At 45.9% G+C, this 19352-nt stretch overlaps 1 protein-coding gene across 3 annotated transcripts; it reads left to right on the top strand.

Moving 5' to 3' along the window:
• The first annotated feature begins 1383 nt into the window (after positions 1–1383).
• LOC121568373 (beta-crystallin A1-2) lies at positions 1384–7335 on the top strand. 3 transcript variants are annotated; one of them, XM_041878920.2, is made up of 6 exons: positions 1384–1577; positions 2284–2347; positions 4200–4318; positions 4800–4941; positions 5380–5522; positions 6768–7335. In XM_041878920.2, the coding sequence occupies exons 2-6, from the start codon at positions 2309–2311 to the stop codon at positions 6913–6915; spliced, it is 591 nt and encodes a 196-aa protein (XP_041734854.1). In that variant the 5' UTR covers positions 1384–1577; positions 2284–2308; the 3' UTR covers positions 6916–7335. The 3 variants fall into 3 exon arrangements, with proteins under 3 accessions (XP_041734854.1, XP_041734855.1, XP_041734853.1); XM_041878919.2 differs by having other exon boundaries at positions 1386–1586; XM_041878921.2 differs by lacking the exon at positions 2284–2347 and having other exon boundaries at positions 1384–1586.
• Positions 7336–19352: the final 12017 nt, after the last annotated feature.

Genomic DNA, 19352 nt, shown 5'->3' on the forward strand with positions numbered 1-19352 from the left:
GGATGATCCAGAAGAGGATTGGGAGAATGTCATATGGTCAGATGAAACCAAAATATAACTTTTTAGTAAAAACTCAACTCGTCGTGTTTGGAGGACAAAGAATGCTGAGTTGCATCCAAAGAACACCATACCTACTGTGAAGCATGGGGGTGGAAACATCATGCTTTGGGGCTGTTTTTCTGCAAAGGGACCAGGACGACTGATCCGTGTAAAGGAAAGAATGAATGGGGCCATGTATCGTGAGATTTTGAGTGAAAACCTCCTTCCATCAGCAAGGGCATTGAAGATGAAACGTGGCTGGGTCTTTCAGCATGACAATGATCCCAAACACACCGCCCGGAAAATGAAGGAGTGGCTTCGTAAGAAGCATTTCAAGGTCCTGGAGTGGCCTAGCCAGTCTCCAGATCTCAACCCCATAGAAAATCTTTGGAGGGAGTTGAAAGTCTGTGTTGCCCAGCGACAGCCCCAAAACATCACTGCTCTAGAGGAGATCTGCATGGAGGAATGGGCCAAAATACCAGCAACAGTGTGTGAAAACCTTGTGAAGACTTACAGAAAACGTTTGACCTGTGTCATTGCAAACAAAGGGTATATAACAAAGTATTGAGTAACTTTTGTTATTGACCAAATACTTGTTTTCCACCATAATTTGCAAATAAATTCATTAAAAATCCTACAATGTGATTTTCTGGAGAAAAAAAATCTCATTTTGTCTGTCATAGTTGACGTGTACCTATGATGAAAATTACAGGCCTCTCTCATCTTTTTAAGTGGGAGAACTTGCACAATTGGTGGCTGACTAAATACTTTTTTCCCCCACTGTATACCATAGTATACTATAGTATTTTTCCATTTGGGAATTGCTTCTGAAGAGAGCTGTTAGTGAGTATAAAATTATTGGTTCACTGGAGATCTTCTTAGTTTATTGAGCACACTGGTTTTCTTTAATTAGCTAACTTAATATCACTCATCATGAGAGTGTACGTGTAAGTCATAGGTGCCTCAGAACATCTGATATGGTATAGCTGAGAAAAACGTGTTTTATTGATGTATGTATTTCATCTGATGGTTACGTTCACAGCATTACAATAACAGTATGTTCAATATTGACCAATTGTCATCTAAAAAACACATTTTTAAATGGTTCGATTTTTGGTACATCTTCCTTCTGATGTTTGTCCCTATCTTTTTCCTCAACAGCATATACATTAACTACTGAAAGCATGTCGTGGGTTAGGGGCTGGGCTATGACCAGGGCAGGGCCAGGACTGGGTGTAGTCTATGTCTGTATAATCACAGGGTCCGGACGCTTGTCCAGGGGCTTGTGTTAATCGGCACTGGGCACGGTGCCCTGCGTCCAGACCAGTACACCAGCACACCGTGGCAGGCGGGGGAGAGCCTAAAGCCCTGTGGCTCAGTCTGGAACAATGGAGGGCCCAGCAATGTGCTGACTCCTACCCCGTCCCACAGGCCTGGGCTCCATTCACCACCACTGTGTATAAATAGGCCCGTTTACTCAGGGGTCAGGACATCGTTTTGTGGAGCCCCCCGTGAGCGCTACACAGCTATTCTTTGGGGTAGGTCAGGTAAGCCCTCCATCTTTAGACCGTTTGGCCTATAGCCTTTTGCCAGCATTGTTGTCCATTTACATTGTCCATTGTCCTGTTTTTTTCCTTTGCTGTTTTCTGCTGAGCCTCGGGAATGTATAGAAAGGGTCATACGCACACAAACACATAGGACACACACACACATACTCTAAATGGACACACCAATCGTCATCACAGTCAACATCATGCATCACACTAGAATGATACTGTATGTATGCTGTGACGCCATCAACAGCATAGTTTACGTTACACACTCAGAGTGTAACAATGGCATGACTTACAGGCACATGATACAATGGTTCACCATGTAGAATTTATAACAACTAATAAAGCACAACATCATTATCACATATCATTGTGGAAATGTGGATGGATGCTTTGCATTGTCCTACTTTGTTTGTGGTAGTACATACCAATGTTAGATCATCAGCAATAGCACAGGGACGTGCTTTGTTTGGGTTTGTCCTGGGGCTCTAGCATAGAGTCTCTAGTCCCTGCCACATTAGCATAACCATGACAAGAATATATTTGGGCATTAGCTGCTGGGCACAGACTGATGCAAGAACTAGAGCTGACTGGAGATGAGGTCCATGGTGGTTTAGTCATGTCTGCCCTGGTCTCCCTGTAAGACCAAACAGAAATGTGACTACGTGACTGTGTGCTTTCTGCACTGCAGGTCAATTATTACTGCGATATCAAACATGGCGCTGACTACTCCTAACCCAATGGGACCATGGAAGGTGAGTGAATGTTATGTCTACCACGTTTCCACAACTATTGAACAACTCTCCAGAACCTTTCCCATTATTTTTCATAAAAAGACGTACAGTTGAAGTCGGAAGTTTACATACACCTTAGCCAAATACATTTAAACTCAGTTTTTCACAATTCCTGACATTTAATCCTAGTAAGAATTCCCTGTCTTAGGTCAGTTAGGATCACCACTTTATTTTAAGAATGTGAAATGTCTGAATAATAGTAGAGAGAATGATTTATTTCAGCTTTTATTTATTTCATCACATTCCCAGTGGGTCAGAAGTTTACATACACTCAATTAGTATTTATTAGCATTGCCTTTAAATTGTTTAACTTGGGTAAAACGCTTTGGGTAGCCTTCCACAAGCTTCCCACAATAAGTTGGGTGAATTTTGGCCCATTCCTCCTGACAGAGCTGGTGTAACTGAGTCAGGTTTGTAGGCCTCCTTGCTCACACACGCTTTTTCAGTTCTGCCCACACATTTTCTATAGGATTGAGGTCAGGGCTTTGTGATGGCCACTCCAATACCTTGACTTTGTTGTCCTTAAGCCATTTTGCCACAACTTTGGAAGTATGCTTGGGTCATTGTCCATTTGGAAGACCCATTTGCGACCAAGCTTTAACTTCCTGACTGATGTCTTGAGATGTTGCTTCAATATATCCACATAATTTTCCTTCCTCATGATGCCATCTATTTTGTCAAGTACACCAGTCCCTCCTGCAGCAAAGCACCCCCACAACATGATGCTGCCACCACGTGCTTCACGGTTGGGATGGAGTTCTTCGGCTTGCAAGCCTTCCCCTTTTTCCTACAAACATAACGATGGTCATTATGGCCAAACAGTTCTATTTTTGTTTCATCAGACCAGAGGACATTTCTCCAAAAAGTACGATCTTTGTCCCCATGTGCAGTTGCAAACCGTAGTCTGGCTTTTTTATGGTGGTTTTGGAGCAGTGGCTTCTTCCATGCTGAGCGGCCTTTCAGGTTATGTCGATATAGGACTCGTTTTACTGTGGATATAGATATTTTGTACCTGTTTCCTCCAGCGTCTTCACAAGGTCCTTTGCTGTTGTTCTGGGATTGATTTGCACTTTTCGCACCAAAGTACGTTCATCTCCAGGAGACAGAACGCGTCTCCTTCCTGAGCGGTATGACTGCTGCGTGGTCCCATGGTGTTTACACTTGCGTACTATTGTACAGATGAAAGTGGTACCTTCAGGCGTTTGGAAATTGCTCCCAAGGATGAACCAGACTTGTGGAGGTCTACAATTCTTTCTGAGGTCTTGGCTGATTTCTTTTGATTTTCCCATGATGTCAAGCAAATAGGCACTGAGTTTGATGGTAGGCCTTGAAATACATCCACAGGTACACCTCCAATTGACTCAAATGATGTCAATTAGCCTATCAGAAGCTTCTAAAGACATGACATCATTTCCTGGAATTTTCCAAGCTGTTTAAAGGCACAGTCAACTTAGTGTATGTAAACTTCTGACCCACTGGAATTGTGATACAGTGAATTATAAGTGAAATAATCTTTCTGTAAACAATTGTTGGAAAAATTACTTGTGTCATACACAAAGTAGATGTCCTAACCGACTTGCCAAAACTATAGTTTGTTAACAAGAAATTTGTGGAGTGGTTGAAAAACGAGTTTTAATGACTCCAACCTAAGTGTATGTAAACTTCCGACTTCAACTGTAAGAAGAGAAAGGAAATCTTTGCACACGGCAGTGCGTTCTCTAGCAGAGACACTGGTTGTGTTAAAAACCGTTTTGAAAAAACAGCAATCGTGGGTCGGGCAGATTGCAAATATGCACTATATCCTCTGTCCTAGATCACAGTCTACGACCAGGAGAACTTCCAGGGAAAGCGTATGGAGTTCACTGCTTCCTGCCAGAACATCATGGAGTGTGGCGTGGACAACATCCGCTCCCTGAAGGTCGAGTGTGGAGCGTAAGTCAACCAGACCCCCAAAACACAAACATATCTACATACTGTAGGATATGTATCTCCCTGACAGGTTACACATAATCCTTCAGGGGCCAGGGGACCATTGCACAGGCAACAGTTTCTAAGGGATACTGATAGACGCATAATGTATCATAGACATAGACAATTTAATAAAAAACATGACAAAGTTTTTGCCCCACCCTTGTATCTATCCACATGTACTGTTTATCAGGTCCCGTGTAGCTCAGTTGGTAGAGCATGGCGTTTGCAACACCAGGATTGTGGGTTTGATTCCCTCAGGGGGCCAGTATGAAAAAAAAAAAATTATGCACTCACTAACTGTAAGTCACTCTGGATAACAGTGTCTGCTAAATGACTAAAATGTATCTGTCTGCATGTACTGTTTGTCTCTCTGTCACTCTTTGTATCTGTCTGACTTTCCATGTCTCTCTCTCTGTCTCTCTCTCTCTCTCTGTATGTGTAGCTGGGTAGGGTACGAGCACTCCAGCTTCTCTGGGCAACAGTTTGTGTTGGAGCGTGGAGAGTACCCTCGCTGGGAGTCCTGGAGCGGCAGCAATGCCTACCACATCGAGAGGTTGATGTCCTTCCGCCCAGTCTGCTCTGCCGTGAGTGTACTAGCCAAGCCTACTTCCTGTTCCTGCCAGACCAGGCCAGACAGACACTCTCCTCTGTGGGCTATGTTCCAATATCCATTCTAGCATTCCACTTAGAATGCCCAATACATTGATTCATTCACATAGTATGTTAGTAAAGATATTGAAACAGAGGCCCGATATTGGAACAGAAGCCCGGGTTCTGGCCTCAGTCCATGTCTCTGGCTCTACTTACTGTTACTGACACTGACATTATTACATTTAACAGATCCTTGATAGCCTCTACCAGCGTTATTGAAAGCACTAATTTACAAAGTGAATAAAACACAGAAAATAAAGATTTCCTACTTTCCGTCATAATTCTACACAGTATGTCTTTCGTAAATAGTTCTGAGTGAAACAGGTTGAATGTAACCTGAAATTGCCCACTCCTCTCTCTGAACTGCACAGAACCATAAGGAGTCCAAGATTGTGGTGTTTGAAAGGGAGAACTTCATTGGCAAGCAATGGGAGATGAACGATGACTACCCCTCCCTGCAGGCCATGGGCTGGGGCAACAACGAGATCGGATCCATGCAGGTCCAGAGTGGAGCGTAAGTAAAAGGAGAAGAATCCCTGGCTTCCTTTTTCACACTACAGAAGACTACGCTCATAACAATCAGAAATAGAGGAATCAATTGCGTCTAGTGGTCGCAAAACTTGGACAAACTGCTAAAAAGGTGTAATGTGCAGTAATAACTATACAATTAAAATCAATGTTAATAACTAGATAAACTGTGAGAGGATAATCCTTCCTGTCATAGATCATAATAGAACTAAGCAAAAAACTAGTTCAGGACTGAAATGAAGAATTATCTAAATGAGTGTCTGTGACCTTACTGACCTCTCTTTGCCAAACTTGTTTTTTATATATATATATATATATATATATATATATATATTTTGATATATATATTTTTTGATATATTTTTTGTTGTTAAAGGGACACTATGGTGAAAAATTTGAAAGAAATAGCTATTATGTGGTGTCCCTGGATATTATACAGAGGACTAACATGTACTGTAGAGGCCAACTCTTTCTGATCTACAAGTGTCTAGACTCTAGAGCAGGGATGGACAACTTTGATGGGGGTGGGGGCCACAAACAAATCGGAACATCATCCTGAGGGACCACAGTGGCTGGGGGGTCTGCATACCCACATCCATACCCACACTTGTAGTCAGAGCCGGCCCTAACCTTTTGGGGCCGTAAGCAAAATTCCCCCCCCCCCCCACCTCTTGACAGCGAAGATAAACGTTTTTGAGTTAATTTCCTGCAATTCCACACATTTTGCCATGGGACGTAGAGAAAATGTTACAGTATTAAAGTAAGTTTGCTGCAATACTACGCATGCCATGGCGCGGAGAGAAGATGTAGTTCTTTTCTAACAAATTTCGTGCAATTCTACTCATTTGCCATGGGGCGGAGAGAAAAATGTGCCGTTTTTAATATGATATCTGATGATTAACGGGGGACCACCGGTCGGTAATTCGACCATGATTACTACAAGTTTAAATAGCTGGCCGCTAGAATAACTTACCAATCTAAAAAAATGTTGCTGACATGGGCTAATTGAGTGACTGTTAGTGACTGACATAACAAGAGAAAAACTGTTGATGCACAACCAAATTTCGAAATTGCGCCTTCAGTATTTGGTCTTTTTTTTTTTTTACTTGATCCGCGGGCCTAAGAAAGTGGCCGCCACTTGCACATCCCTGCTCTACAGGCAAAGGGCTCGGGCTTGTTTCTGGGTATTTTATCACTTCACCCTCTTCCTCTCTCTCCCTCTCCCCCTTTAGCTGGGTGTGCTACCAGTTCCCCGGTTACCGTGGCTACCAGTACATCATGGAGTGTGACCGTCATGGTGGAGAGTACAAACACTACAGGGAGTGGGGCTCCCATGCTCAGACCTTCCAGGTCCAGTCTCTGCGCCGCATCCAGCAGTGAGAGCTTCCGCAGCCTCCTCCCTCTTTCACCCCTCCTCCTCTTCATCCTCTCCCCTCCCCTCCTCCTCTTATCCCTCCTCCACCCTATCATTCCAAGCTTGGCCAGTAGTCCTGTCAGACCTCCAAGACCAACGGCTCCTGACGCTTCTGGTGCTCCACAGCGACAAACATGTTTACAGCACTTTTTTTGTTTTGATCCATCGCCGAAAGAAGAAAAACGAGAGAACGAGAGAAGAAGAAATAAAATAAAAGTGATGGATACGCCCCACAGCGAGCGGAGAGAAGGTTCCCAGGTGGTGTGGTGGTACGACCCAGGCTTTGATGCTATTCTTCATTGTTGTCACAGGGATTTCACAGCCACAGTGATCAATAAAGAGAGAATTAGCAACAAAAATAAACAGCGATACAAGAGTGCTATTAACCTGCTCTGGGGACTTTACTCTTTTTCTCTCTACTCTCCACTTGCATCTTTTCTCAGCAGTTCTCAGCCCTTTCCTCTGTAGCCTACTACTTTGTAATGAAGGCTTCACTATCTGTAATAGAGGTTAGAAGAGTTGGTTATGTCAATATGCACCTGCCTACCATATAAATAGGCTATAATCTGCTGGTTCATGTTCAGCATCAGGTTTTCCGGTCACTATAAACTGGGGTCAAATTGGGCTGGAGTTACACCACAGCATTCCACCTCTTCTAGGCCTACCCTTAAAGCCTACAGTTGCAGACAAGTAGCTATAAACTCTTAGTTGAAATGACCCTATAATGTCAGTTAATTTTATGTGCAGTAGTCTCACCACCTTGAACAAACCAATTTCACCCTTGGTTATAAGAAATATAAGAAATATAAATATCAAGTGTCTACTAAATGGACCTTCATACCGAAAGCAAACTGTGACACATATTACACCCTTATAACACACTCTACCACAGCACACAATTACAAACTCCAGAAATCTCAACATATTTTAGCCATAATGCAAAAGATAATACAAAGCTTTAATCATGAGTGAAATTAAATACTTGGTGTAATGTAAAATGTTTCAATTAAACCTAGCTCTATTAAAATGTCATGAAGTGTTTATCCAACACTGCCCTCTCAGGCAACACTAAAAAAGCCAGTCTGTCTCAATTCAGTACCATTCTCCATCTGAAATATTGACCATTATGGGAAAAATCTTGCCTAAATGCATGGTGTCTGTCAGGGCTATCCCATGTAATGTGGTAGCAATAGCCTATACTGTATGAGGAATATGTTTGGGAAATTGAGACTATGGTAATATTGAGACAACAATGGCAATTTACAATCTACCACATTTCAGAAATATTCATACAATGCATTGCTTTTTTGTATATTACATTACTGACTAATGTTGACAGATATCATTGTACAAAACTAAAATACACTGTACTACTGTATATGTAGTCTCAAATTCTAGCTTCTTCAAGACACCTTAAAAAGAAGGTCAGTGCTATCCGGGCTCCTTGGGACGTCCCTACCCTAAACCCTAACCTTAATCCCTACCCTAACCCTAACTTTAAACATAACCCTTATGTAACCCTAACCCTTACCTTAACCATTTTACATTTCAACTTCAATGGGGGTAGGGACATCCCAAGGACCCCAGATAGCACAGGCCTTAAAAAGAGGCTCCTCCTCAAGGAGGACACTGACATCAGATGAAACCTCCGCCCCTCTAAAAGGAGTTGGATGCAGACACTGGCAGGCTGGCCGGAGAGACAGCTAGCAATATTCTAGTAATGTTTTCACAAGACTTTATGTTTTCAAGAGGTAGGAGAGTCAGAAACATGGTAGGAGAGCATCGACATATATGCGTCTCACTTTCGGCTTCCTCCTTTTTGTTGTTGTCCCCATTACAGCTATTGGGATAAAGGCTCTGAGCATTGGCGAGACTTGTCAGAAGCAACACTATGGTGCTTTCAAGACAATTGGGATCTCTGGAAAATACGAGGTCAAATCATGATGTTAGTGATCTCCTGGTTAGAGCGATTTAAAGATGTTGGAGTTTCCGACTCGGAATTCCGAGTTGGATGACTGTTCAAAACAATTTTTCCCAGTCTGAGCTTGTTTTTTCCCCGAGTGCCCAGTTGTCTTGAATGCACTAAAGTCGGAAGTCGGAAATTTCCGAGTTCCCAGTTGTTTTGAACGGGGCACCAGTTCCTTGTTGTTTTGAACCTGGCATAATGGCGCGGTCACTTGCTAGTTGGAACTAGGAAACAGAAATTTCAGACTTGCTAACTGCTTGAACTCGGCACGTGTATAACTACAACCAGTTAGCAAGTCTGACATTTCTGAGTTTCATGTGTCGCTTTAAAAACAACTGGGAACACTTGAAATCTCAGACTTCAGTGCGTTCAAGACAACTGGGAACTCTGAAAAAAACAAGCGCAAGCTGGGAAAATAGTTTTGAAAGGTCATCCAACTCGGAATTCCAAATCGGAAACTCGGGCGTCTTTCCAGAGCTCAGAATTTCCGACTTGAAGATCACCGATGTCATGATTTAGCCTAACCTCGGTTATTTCCGAGTTCCTAGTTGTTTTGAAAGCACCACTAGATCCGACTAGCACATGAACGTGGCATATTGATGCGAAGGAGGAGGTAGAACTCAGTGTTGCCAACTATTTTTCAGTGAGAATCGCTATTGGCTCCTTGATTTTGTCGCTAGATGTTCATTTTGCCATTGCCATGACGATGTCACAACACCAGCCTTGATGCTGCGGTCCATGACGTAACGTGTTCGCCCCGTCTCCAGCCGCACAACCCCTCCACTTGTGCTTCTTTGACTGTGTGCGCCGTTGCTGTGACTTCTGTTGCACAGACAGCTTCTCCCACTCTCGTTTGTGGCAGAATTGAGTGGGAAAAGTCGTTAAATGCTATCAAAACCATAAAAACCCGGTAGCAAAACTCCCCAAAGCCAGCCTGCAAAGTAAGTGTAATTTGCCACTAGTCTCTTTTACCAATATAAGTCACTGGAGCGGTCTGAAAAGTCGCTAAATATAGCACTAAATTGGCAACACTGGGTAGAAGACTATAAAAAAATACTACAATTATGCGGAAATGACCCGGCTACTGAAGTCCATGGTCCTGAAATACCCTCACATCGCCAACCTGACTAGTCCGTGCAGGGCTGGGGTTTGTGGGTTATGCGAATCACAAATGGAACCCAACGCTGTGGTAGGCTACCAGGAAAACCCAAAAGTAAATACGCGAGGACAAGCATGGGGATGGAACATAGAGAATGATAGAGGCCTCTAGTGGCCAAAAGGCTATTTCAGCATGGGCAGCGCAATTGAGGGCTTCCACCATTTTAATGTAGTCAACTGGGTCATGTCCAACCGGGTCATCAGGATGGATCAGACGATCGTGAAGAAAATAGTCTACTTTAAAATGGAGTGTCAAAGTCGCGTCAATTCAAATCTGGTATTAGGAACAAAAGAAGTCAACACGACTTCTAAGATATACTAGTTATTTTAATTAATGCAAAAACCTTCAATGGTAAATATGATGTTTCGTATATACGGGCTCTCTGAGATACCTCGCAGGGCACCCCAGAGAACTAACACATTGTTGCAGATTCAATACTCAAATACTCTGACAGAGAAAATTTCCCACTTCTCTGCTGGCCAATTAGAGTAAAGGACTGAGTGTGGTTTAAACTTACTCAGCCAATCCGTTGATGCATCTCTGTTACCAGGCATATGTCCATATCATAACACCCTGTCATAGTGAGAAGAGCCAGCTCCCTTAGACACCATTCCTATGTCCAAGGAAGGCTCACAGATCACAAAGAACCAGTATATTCCAGCATCTGGAGATACAAATCCCTATCTCCCTTTACCCCCTAAAACAGCTCTTCACATCAATCACAGCCTGCCAGGTGTCACAGCCTACATTAGCCCAGTCAAGAATGCATTCTTTCTAAGTTAGTCATCCCATCAATTTAGGAGAATAATAAATCCCCAATAGGAGATAGATGCAATGGCGCTGCTCATGTTGTCACAGGCGCTATAATGGCACAGATACAAAGATGAGTCCTCTATCTATCTCCATGGGACAAAACTATCTCGAGGCAGTGTACCTTGTGGAGTACCTGCTGACGAGGTAAGGAGAGGACCCACTCATCATGTAGTTAGTGACGAACACTTTACAAGTATGCCCAGTATGAACCCAGACGGGTACAAGAGGTCCAAAGAGGGGGACTACAATGGCGACACCGGGGATAGTTGCAACGCCAGAACCTGGACCTCAAAATAAGTTTTCCTGACCAATTTGACAAAAATCAACATCCAGCAAGAGGATATTCCCGAGGTTAAAGCTGTCATTAATTGGATCCTGAAGTAAAAGTATTTCTTTCTCTGGTCTATTTGCATAGGCCTACACCATGACTTGTGTGTTTGTTTTGCTTAGATTTCTTATAACTTCATTCATTCAGATGGTGAGAAGGGGCTCAAATGTATGCGATACACAGACATCCCTTACGGAAAATGCTAAATGCTGCAACCTAGGGCTTTACTGGCAGCCTGCATCTATCATTGCATCTACTAAAGCCGCTATGTGGACGACAACCTGTTTAAACACCTGGCGCTGACCTACGCCAAGAACCACCTCGTCATGAGGACCAGGGAGCCTAAGTGCCATGAACCCCCGACGAGACTTTCGAGGATGGCATCACCAACGGGGCAGTGTGCCCGGTAATACTTTTTTCTTATTGACTTAGGCTATTTGGCTTAAACCATCAGACCACTGATAGTGCTCTTTGAGGAGCAGTTTGTTAATGAGAAGTTTACCTCAAATCCAGAAACTCCCAATTGATTCCATACATTAAAACTACTTCAGTGGAGTTTGCCATCTCCCCCTCTCTCTTCCTAGATTGCAGAACTGAGACAGCTGCAAAAACGGGTCATTTGATTTGTCAGTGAATGCATGATTCACAAATCAGCGAACTGTGGAGAAATTAATTGTTTTATTGAAATTGTACAATTGCATACAGTGTCGTCAGAGTTCACTCTGAACAACTACAGGTAACCACAGAGATCATACATCCATATATATCATTTCAAAGTTCTCCTCAGAGGACAAGTTTTAGATAGATACCAGACATTCAATAGTCAGTCCTCTAGATACTTTAGAGAGAGATACATTTTGGCCCCTCAGAGGGGAAAGGGCTTACTGACCCTTTTAAACCTCATCACAGAATCACTCACCTGACCTGATATGGAGTCAGCAGGAGAAGACCGCATGCCTGGAGTTGTGGCAAGGGTCCAGGAGCATTCCTCGATGTTGGCCAGCTTGGGGAAAGCGATGGACCGGGTTCTACAGGTGGTAGAACGCCTGGAGAGGAGATGATCCGATCTATCGAGACCAGCTGGTCAACTGGATCCAGCCACCTACACCCCAGCCCCTGGAGGGATCCAGATATCCCGGCCACCGGCGTTTGACGGGACTGCAGCGCGCTGTAAGGGATTCCTACTCCAACTGAAGTTGTATTTCTCCAGCATCAGACCGGAGCCCCGGGAGCGGGAGAAGGTATCCGTCCTCGTTTCCTGCCTTTGTGGGAGAGCCCTGGAGTGGGCCAACGCAGTATGGAACGAGGGAGGTACCACGTTGGAGAACTACGGGGAGTTTGCTCGCTTCTTTCGGGCCGAACGACTGGTTCATCTAAGGCAGGGGACGAGGACCGCTCAGGACTACGCGCTGGAGTTCTGGACGCTGGCAGCGGGGTCCGGGTGGAACGAGCGGGCCCTGATAGACCATTTCCAGTGCCACCTAAGGGAGGACGTCCGACGGGAGCTAGCCTGCCAGGATGCCATGCTATCGTTCTCCCAACTGGTGGACATGGCCATCCGGCTGGACAATCTGCTAGCATCCAGAGCACGTCCTGGTAGGGGTCTGCCTGTTCCCACTCCGGACGACTCTAACCCCGAGCAGATGGAGCTGGGGGGAGCTGCCGGTCGAGAGAGCGCAGGAGGACAGCGACAGTGCCACTCTGGTGGCACGAAGGGACAATCCACCTCACGTCGCAGTCAACGTTCTTTTGGGGCCGTTTTTTCACCAAATTAGACCTCAGGAGTGCCTACAACCTGGTGCGTATTCGGGAAGGGGATGAGTGGAAAACAGCATTCAGCACAACCTCTGGGCATTATGAATACCTGGTGATGCCCTACGGTTTGATGAATGCTCCATCCGTGTTCCAGTCCTTTGTGAATGAGGTGTTTAGGGACATGCTTGGTCGCGGTGTGGAGGTCTACATCGATGACATCCTGGTGTATTCAGCTACGCGCGCCGAGCATGTGTCCCTGGTTCGCAAAGTACTGGTCCGACTGCTGGAAAATGATCTTTATGCCAAGGCAGAGAAGTGTGAGTTTTTCCAGCAGTCAATCTCCTTCCTCGGATATCGCGTTACCACCACAGGTGTGGAGGTGGAGGGAGACCGCATTGCAGCCGTGCGTAATTGGCAAACTCCAACCACGGTAAAGGAGGTGCAGCGCTTCCTTGGCTTGCCAACTACTATTGAAGGTTTATTCGGGGCTTTGGCAAGGTCGCAGCTCCCATTACCTCCTTGTTGAAGGGTGGGCCGTCCCGGCTCCGCTGGTCTGCTGAGGCTGATTTGGCATTCAGTAGATTGCGGGGTCTGTTCACCTCAGCCCTGGTACTGGCTCACCCCGATCCATCACTACCGTTCGTAGTGGAGGTGGATTCGTCCGAGGTAGGGTTGGAGCTGTCTTATCCCAACGCTCGGGCACGCCACCCAAGCTCCGCCCCTGTGCCTTCTTTTCTAATAAGCTCAGCTCGGCGGAGCAGAACTACGGCGTTGGTGATCGGGAGCTGCAGGCTGTTGTCCGAGCTTTGACGGTGTGGAGACATTGGCTTGAAGGGGCGAAACACCCTTTCCTCGTCTGGACAGACCACTTTAACCTGGAGTACATTCGGGCAGCGAGGAGGCTGAATCCTCGCCAGGCCAGGTGGGCCCTCTTCTTCACCCGGTTTGATTTCACACTCTCATACATTCCGGGTACGAAGAACGTGAAGGCAGACACACTGTCTCGGCTGTATGACACAGAAGAGAGGCCCAGAGACAATACTCCCGGCCTCATGCATTGTGGCGCCGGTAGTATGGGCGATGGACGCAGATATAGCGCAGGCATTACGCACAGATCCATCTCCACCGTAGTGTCCAGCTGGGCTGCAGTACGTGCCTGCGCTTATCCATGATCGTCTGACCTACTGGGCACACATGTCACCCCCCTCTGGTCATCCAGGTATCGGTCGTACAATGTGCTGCCTGACCGAGAAGTACTGGTGGCCTACCTTGGCTAAGGACGTGAGGGTGTATGTTTCCTCATGCTCAGTGTGCGCCCAGAGTAAGGCACCTAGGCACCTCCCAGCGGGTAAGCTACAACCTTTACCAGTTCCACAACGACCATGGTCTCACCTGAGTATTGACTTTCTCACTGATCTTCCCCCCTCCCAAGGTAACACCACTATCCTGGTCGTTGTGGACCGCTTTTCAAAGTCCTGCCACCTCCTTCCTCTGCCCGGTCACCCCACGGCCCTACAAACTGCGGAGGCTCTGTTTACTCACGTCTTCCGGCACTACGGAGTACCAGAGGATATAGTGTCCGACCGAGGTCCCCAGTTCATGTCTAGAGTCTGGAAGGCATTCATGGAACGTCTGGGGGTCTCAGTCAGCCTGACCTCTGGTTTTGACCCCGAGAGCAATGGGCAGGTGGAAAGGGTGAATCAAGATGTGGGTAGGTTCCTGCGGACCTACTGTCAGGTCCGGCCGGGGGAGTGGTCGGTGTTCCTGCCATGGGCAGAATATGCTCAGAACTCTCTCCGCCACTCCTCCACTAACCTAACACCCTTCCAATGTGTTTTGGGTTACCAACCGGTCCTGGCACCGTGGCACCAGAGCCAGACCGAGGCTCCCGCGGTGGATGACTGGTTTCGGCAAGCGGAGGAGACTTGGGACGCTGCCCACGTTCGCCTCCAGCGCGCCGTGCATCGTCAGAAGGCCAACGCTGACCGCCACCGCAGGGAGGCCCCGGTGTTCGTACCGGGGGATCGGGTCTGGCTCTCGACCCGGAATCTGCCCCTCCGCCTGCCCTGCCGGAAGCTGAGCCTGCGGTTTGTGGGGCCGTTTAAAGTCCTGAGGAGAATAAACGAGGTGACATACAGGTTGTTACTCCCCCCTGATTACCGTATTAACCCCTCGTTTCATGTGTCTCTCGGCCGGTGGTAGCTGGTCCGCTCCAGGAGTCTGAGGTACGGGAGGTTCCTCCACCTCCTCTGGACATTGAGGGGGCCCCGGCGTACTCTGTCCGTTCCATCCTGGATTTGAGGGCAGGCTTCGGCGTTCGTCGTCACCGGAGTACTAGCTACTGCCGATCCCATTCTCATCACTCCACTTGTCATGTCTTGTCAATCACACACACCTGGTGCTCATTCCCCTAATTAGTATGTGTATAAGTGTTCCCTCTGTTCCCCTTGTCTTTGTGAGTGATTGTTTTGTTGTGAGAGCTTGTAGCTCGGTTGAGCTACATTTCACTGTGTTATTGCCAATGTGGATGTTTTCCCTTGTACAGTTTCATTTGACGTTGGGGCGTTTGATTTATGCAAACAGATTAAACTCTGGACTTCGGTATTTTACCTTCTGCGCCTGACTCCTTCTTTCACACCTCGTCACAGGTGTATTCTCAACCATTCCTCCATAATCCCTGAATCTGCTCTAACAGACTGCCTCTGCTTCAGTCGTAAATTATGGCTCATCAGCAGCAAAATGAACTCACTTGAATCTAAATTGACTGCCTCAGTGGTTAATGGAGACTGCAGGTGACAGATCTGTGCATCAGAGGAACTCTGTATTTTCTAAGCCCTATCAAAGGAACAGCAGTGGTGTATATTAAAGGTTACACTAAGAGGTGTAAGGATTAGGTGTCTTAACAAGTAATAAAATAAAATGTAGCCAACAAGATCTTGAAGAACATGAAGAATGAGAGTTTAGAATCCAGCTAGGCTAAATGCCATCATGACCTTCCGAGAGATGACTCTTGTTCATTGAGAGAGAGCGAGACAGAAAGAGCGAGAGAGAGAGAGAGAGAGAGAGAGAGAGAGAGAGAGAGAGAGAGAGCAGTGTTTGTTGAGCTATTTAGATAATTGCCAAAGATGACTAATCACTTTTTGACTTGCACTTTTGTAGACCTATTTTATAAATGTAGCTAGGCTTACTCTTTTCTCTATGCTATTGTTCACTACATTTTACTCTCCTCATAGTTTACACAGGGATATAGGCCAGGCCTAGGGAAAAACAATTTCAACCATTGTGTTATAAAAGTTTATTACCAATTTATAAAACTATCTAGAGGGTCATATTACCCGCCGTTTACCCCGCTTCATTGAAATTCTTCACTTTTACATGAGGAGCACCAGCGAAACGGGGCTTGTCTTCTTTGAATATCATCAATTGTCATTCGGGTACTCTTTTCCGTCTTACAGACTGGCCATCAGTCAACCTGCTGGTCATCGATGTGCTATGCACTGCTTACCTGGAGACGAGAGCCAAGGACTAGCGCTACTTCCCGGCGACCTTCAGCTGGGGTGGGCATCCGTTTCCTATTGCTTGTCTCCGTCTGACACTGAGACACATGAGACACCTGAGGGCAACACAAGAGAGATTATTCAGCTGGGAATCGGAGGTAGCGCCCTCGGCCATTGTACGGAAGTGTAAGACTGTGTGAGCTTTGCCGGTGTGAGTGTGTGATACATGTTACCGTTCCGCACCTTACCACGTGTGTGTATATGTGTGAGTATGGGTGGATGTGTGTTGTAAGCGGAGGACACTTTCATTACCGTGCCATCCCTTGTTTATTCCCTTTTACCGTGCCATCATACTCTGACAACCACCTTTGTTCCTCCTGGCCAGAGCCGGGGATCTGTTCGAGCCGCCTTCATCTAATAGACCACTTGTCTACTCCCTTCGGCCTTCATTCTTTTCCGCTCTAGTCACCATGAGGGTAATTATTACCCCCATTTGCATCCTATTTGCCGCGCCCGTATGCCTCTCACGGTTAGTTTCTCATGCCTTATAGCCCCTATCTTTGCAACCACTAGAGGGTAAGGCCCTGTCTCATAGGCCTGTTTTGCTTGATGGCCCACCGACCTGCAACCGTTTTTTACGGTTATATATGTTTTCCCTTTCTTGGAATGGATCTTATTGCCCCTTTTACTATCATCCTGGGCTAAGGTCTCCTTAAGATAGTCATAGTTACTCCCGCCGTTTACCCGCGCTTCATTGAATTTCTTCACTTTGACATTCAGAGCACTGGGCAAAAATCACATCACGTCAACACCCACCTCAAGCCTTCGCGATGCTTTGTTTTAATTAAACAGTCGGATTCCCCTGGTCCGCACCAGTTCAAAGTCAGCTGCTAAGCGTCGGCCGAGGCGACCCACCGGAGACCCCGCACAAACGGGGCCGGCGAGCGCCGTAGCAGGGGAGATCCGCGAGAAGGGCCTGGCACGTGTCCAGAGTCGCCGCTGCCAACCACCGGACCCAACCCCCCACCGATCCGCCTTCGGCCCGCCGGTGGGCACCGCCCTGGGTAACAATTAAACATAGTCAGTTAATAAGAGAAAAAACAGTCATCAGATTAATATTAAAAGTCACTCCCCTGGATTTTCAAGGGCCAGCGAGTGCTCACCCGACGCCGCCGGAAAACACAACACTTTCCAGTGCTTGGGCCCCTCTCTTGGGGTGAACACATTCCAGGGCGCCCGGCCCTTCACAAAGAAAAGAGAACTCTCCACGGGGCTCGGTCGCGTTACTGCACTGGACGCCTCGCGGCACCCGTCTCCGCCACTCCGGATTCGGGGATCTGAACCCGACTCCCTTTCTATCAGCCGGGGGCCATTGCCCCTCCCTTCCGAATGGCGTTCGCCCATCTCTTAGGACCGACTGACCCATGTTCAACTGCTGTTTACATGGAACCCTTCTCCACTTCGGCCTTCAAAGTTCTAGAAAAACTTTGAATATTTGCTGCTACCACCAAGGCTGGTCATGGCTCACATCAACACCATCATCTCAGAAACCCTAGACCCACTCCAATTCACATACTGCCCCAACAGATCCACAGATGATGCAATCTCCATTGCACTCCACACTGCCCTTTCCCACCTGGACAAAAGGAACACCTATGTGAGAATGCTGTTCATTGACTACAGCTCAGTGTTCAAGGGAGGTGAATACTTTCGCAAGCCACTATGTAATTTTATTGTGTTCTTTTTCATTTTTTACTTTAGTTTATTTAGTAAATATTTTCGTAACTCTATTTCTTGAACTACATTGTTGGTTAAGGGCTTGTGTCGTGACGTGACTTACTTTAATGTATGACTGTTATTTATCGAATCACCTAACTATGTTTAATTGTCACTCGATTAAATTAATCATGTAACAATTAACTCATTAGGAATTTGGGGCACCACGGAAGAAGTTGTTTAACGAGTTACCATCTCCCAAATTAAACTCTTAGAAGATATGTTATATATCAATAACAGTCACTTAAATAATTACCTCTTATCAGTCTCATTCTGAACGTCGCATAATCCTTGAACCTGCAAGAACCCTAACCTTATTGATAAATCAGCAATACACAAATTGGCTTAATTATTTATTTACTAACTAACTAACTAAATAATAACACAATACAAACACACATAGGTTATTGATTACTAACGTAATACTATGAAAACAGGTCCGTAGTGGACTGGACTAACAATCGCATGACTGCTTGGGTAGAAGGAGGGTCAGAGTGGAAGGGAGAGACAGAGATTCAAACTATCGTGGTTACTTTGGAGACTATGCTCACAGTAATCATAATACTTATGCACCCTAATAACGCTCATTCGGATTAGAAATGCAACATGTATTTACGTGTTGCTGTCCTCGATAGTTGAGTTGATGATGTAGGACTCTGGTTTGCCCACCAGAGATCCCAATGTCCTTGGTAGAGTTTCTGGTCGTAGTAGTGGTTAGAATGGATACTTCAGATGTACCAGCAGTTGTCTGAGAGGTATTGTCCTCTATCTCGTGTCTTTAGTGAAAGTTCTCTAGACGACTATACATGCCAGCTGCAGACTGAAATGATAAGGTCTAGTGCATTGTCTTCTTCTTCACCTCGTGTAGAGGTTGAGAGTTTCAGAGTTTCTCCATTTCAAACGTGTGGACTAATGTCTCACGTTTTCTGGTCTTTCTAGTCTAACCATTTTGTAACGTGTAGCTTCAGCTTCACGCTTCTTGGTCTTGTAGAGTGTCAACCATTTTGAGTTTTGGCGGGAAGACTTCCTTTGTTAACAAAGGGGTCCTTTCTCCCAATACTTCATGGCAAGGAAGAGAACATCTCTGCAAGGAATTTACGACCGGTCAT

Source organism: Coregonus clupeaformis, chromosome 6 (genome assembly GCF_020615455.1).
Source record: "Coregonus clupeaformis isolate EN_2021a chromosome 6, ASM2061545v1, whole genome shotgun sequence".
In the NCBI taxonomy this organism is placed as follows: Eukaryota; Metazoa; Chordata; class Actinopteri; order Salmoniformes; family Salmonidae; genus Coregonus; species Coregonus clupeaformis.